Source organism: Mustelus asterias, chromosome 22 (genome assembly GCF_964213995.1).
Source record: "Mustelus asterias chromosome 22, sMusAst1.hap1.1, whole genome shotgun sequence".
Lineage (NCBI taxonomy): Eukaryota > Metazoa > Chordata > Chondrichthyes > Carcharhiniformes > Triakidae > Mustelus > Mustelus asterias.
The window spans coordinates 70,692,787-70,696,660 of NC_135822.1; the positions used below are offsets into that span (position 1 = coordinate 70,692,787).

At 50.1% G+C, this 3,874-nt stretch overlaps 1 protein-coding gene across 1 annotated transcript in view; it reads right to left on the reverse strand.

Annotated features, from left to right (window-relative positions):
* Positions 1 to 668: 668 nt before the first annotated feature.
* The window catches only part of LOC144510232 (homeobox protein Nkx-3.1-like), a 5,113-nt gene continuing 1,907 nt past the window's right edge, over positions 669 to 3,874 (reverse strand). Inside the window, exon 2 of the mRNA XM_078239725.1 lies at positions 669 to 1,115. Coding sequence (XP_078095851.1) covers positions 724 to 1,115 — 392 coding nt within the window. The 3' untranslated portion in view covers positions 669 to 723. The remainder of the gene's footprint in view (positions 1,116 to 3,874) is intronic.

Here is a 3,874-nt window from a genome sequence, read left to right on the forward strand (position 1 = left end):
ATATATAAACCACCCTGAACCCCTCGATTAGATTCCAGCCTGTAACACGCTCCCAGGTATCTGTTATTCTGTATATAAACCACCCTGAACCCCTCGATTAGATTCCAGTCTGTAACTCACTCCCGGGTATCTGTTATTCTATATATAAACCACCCCAAACCCCTCGATTAGATTCCAGTCTGTAACTCACTCCCGGGTATCTGTTATCCTATGTATAAACCATCTGAACCCCTCGATTAGATTCCAATCTGTACCTTCACAAACTACCTTGTTCTTTTAGCCTTTCTGCAGTAGTTTGTACCCACCGATGATGAAGTTGCTTTGTAATCTCGTCTGACTGGAGCAAGTCCTCTGGCGAAATGGGCCGCCTGTTCTGCATCGTGGGAGAATGCCCAGCCGGGTATAAATCCAACCTGACTCCCCCATCTCCCCATATCCCAGGAAAGCATTAAGAAGGAGGTTGTGAGACTCAGGGATTCGGAGTAAATAAAGCACACTGGGACAAGTGTGACTACAAAACACATCGAGAGCTTTATTATACATGTTGCAGAGGAAATATCAAATTCCAGCTTCACGCTGAGGCCAGCACAGGTTTGAGCAGAGTGGGATCTTACTCAGCCCCCAAACACCCATCCAAATGAGAAATTGAACCAATCTCCTTCCCTCCACCAAGGTTGAAATAAATAAATTGCATTGTCCCGTCAGTCCATTCCAATCTTGGGCCTAGCAGAGAGGAGCTGGGAAAGATCCCAGACAGTATAAGAAGGGGTAGTAGCGGTAACTTTGGTAGCTTGGTATTAAGGGTGCTCGGGAAGTCGCTGGCCGCTCATTCAGCCCAGCACAGTTGTGGTTGGCAGCCAGGATCTTCCTCTTGGTCTTGTACCGTCGATTCTGGAACCAAATCTTGATCTGCGTCTCGGTCAGTTTCAGGGTTGCAGCCAGGTCAGCTCTCTCTGGGGCCGACAGGTACCTCTGACTATCAAACCTTCGCTCCAGTTCCAGTACCTGGGCGTGTGAGAATGCTGCCCGAGAACGCTTCTTCCTGGGGGTCCGCGACACTCTGGTGGGGATGTTGGCCCTCTCATGGCTGGCACTGATTGACTGAGTGCATCCTGCTGAACAGGAAGACAAAGTGGTCTTAAACTCAGAGACAACGGTTTGGTGATGTATATGTACCAACTTCCATCTCCATATTGCTTCGCCCATCTCCATATCCCGACGCCCATCTCCGTATCCCGACGCCCATCTCCGTATCCCGACGCCCATCTCCGTATCCCGACGCCCATCTCCGTATCCCGACGCCCATCTCCGTATCCCGACGCCCATCTCCGTATCCCGACGCCCATCTCCGTATCCCGACGCCCATGTCCATGTACCAGCTCCCATCTCCATGTACCATCTCCCACCTCCATGTACTGACGCCCATCTCCATGTACTGACGCCCATCTCCATGTACCATCTCCCACCTCCGTGTACCATCTCCCACCTCCGTGTACCATCTCCCATCTCCATGTACCATCTCCCACCTCCATGTACCGACGCCCATCTCCATGTACCGACGCCCGTCCCCATGTCCCGAGTCCTCACTCGCTGCCATCTACATGTACCAGTTCTTTGTGCTCCTTGTCCTCCCCCACCCTGTTTCAGTCACTCTCCAAGCGCTCACACCTATGTGACCCTGCTGTTCATCCGTGACTCACATTTTGTACATTCTAGTTTAGGCAGTATCACAAAGCCTGCGAGTATTGGACGTTAGTATATTGAAACAATGCCTGATGGGCTATTTTGGACTGAGCAGAGGGTACCTGTGGTGGTATTCTCACTGTGCTGCTTCCTGCGTGGGCAGCACTGCAGACTGAGAGCAGAATGTATGAAGCGGCCTGGGAAAGGACCGATGGAACAGTGATAGAGAACAGTGTCATCGGTACAGAATGGGGACTGAATTCCCAATGGCCCAAAAGGTAAATTCAGCCAACCTGGCAATTCGAGGCAACGCAATGTGTTTCAGTTCTCAGGATTGCTGCTTTATTCTTTATTGGTCATAATTCATCGAATTGTGAAATAGCAGAGAACTGATGGAGGCCATTCAGCCCATTGAGTCTGCTACCTCTTTCGAAGAACCAACCAGTTATTCCTACTCTCGCTCTTTTCCCCGTATCCCTGATATTAGTTTACCTGCCAAAGGTTTATCCATTTCTCTGTTGAAAACGATATCAAGCACTGAATTTCAAATCCTAACCGTCCACTGGATTTTAAAAAAGCATTTCCTCAAGTCAACTCTGCTCTATCTGTGCCCTCCGGAAACCTTTACTCTTCCTTTACTTTTTGCAGACCCTTCAGGAATTTACATAGAAACATAGAAGATAGGAGCAGGAGGAGGCCATTTGGCCCTTTGAGCCTGCTCCGCCATTTATCACAATCATGGCTGATCGTCCAACTCAATAGCCTCACATAGGAACAGAGTCGGGAGGGAGTTGCCACGGGAGTCCTCAACATTGACGGTGGAGCCTATGAAACCATGGGCAAGGAAACCTGCTACTGTACTGTCCCCATCGCCCCTCAGCTGATGAATCTGTACTAATCCATGTTGAACTTCACTTGGAGGAAGCACTGAGGGTGGTAAGGACACAGAATGTACTCTGATCCTAATGGATATAACTGCGAGACTGGGACTGCGGCGGGTGGTGGGGGAACCAACAAGAGGGAAAAACCTACTTGTCCTGACCGCAGATGCATCTGTCCATGACAGTATCAGTCAGAGTGACCACAGCACAGTCCTTGTGGAGACGAAGCCCCGTCTTCACACTGAGAATAACCTCCATCGTGTTGTGTGGCACTATCACCGTGGTAAATGGGACAGAATTTAAGCAGATCTAGCAACTTAAAACTGGGCATCCATGAGGCGCTGTGGGCCATCAACAGCAATGGAGCTGTACTCCAGCACAATCTATAACCTTGTGGCCCTGCATATCCCCCACTCGACCATTACCATCAAGCCAGGGGATCAACCCTGGTTCAATGGAGAGTGCAGGGGGATATGCCAGGATCAGCACCAGGCATACCTAAAAATGAGGTATCAACCTGGTGAAGCTACCAAACGGGACTACTTGCATGCCAAAGGGCAAAAACAGCAAGTGACAACTAAGCGATCCCACAGCCAACAAATCTAAGCTCTGCAGCCCTGCCATATCCAGCCGTGAATGGTGGTGGACAATTAAACAGCTCAGTGGAGGAGGAGGCTCCACAAATACCCCCATCCTCAATGATGGAGGAGCCCAGCGCATCAGTGCAAAAGAAAAGGCTGAAGTATTCGCAGCAATCTTCAGCCAGAAGTGCCGAGTGGGTGATCCATCTTGGCCTCCTCCAGTGGTCCCCAGTATCTCAGATGCCAGTCTCCAGCCAATTCGATTCACTCCACGTGATATCAAGAAACGGCTGGAGGCACTGGATACTGCAAAGGCACTGGGCCCTGATAACGATCCGGCAATAGTGCTGGAGTTCTGTGCTCTAGAATTTTCCACACCCTTAGCCAACTCTTCCAGTACATTTACAACACTGGCATCTACCCAACAATGTGGAAAATTGCCCAGGTATGTTCTGTACACAAAAAGCAGGACAAATGCAACCCGGCCAATTACCGCCCAGCCTACTCTCGATCATCAGTAAAGTGATGGAAGGGGTCATTGACAGCGCTATCGAGCAGCACCTGCTCAGCAATAACCTGCTCAGTGACGCCCAATTTGGGTTTCGCCAGGGTCACCCAGCTCCTGACCTCATTACAACCTTGGTTCAAACATGGACAAAAGAGCTGAATTCCAGAGGTGAGGTGAGAGTGACAGCCCTTGACATCAAGGCTGCATTCGACCGAGTGTGG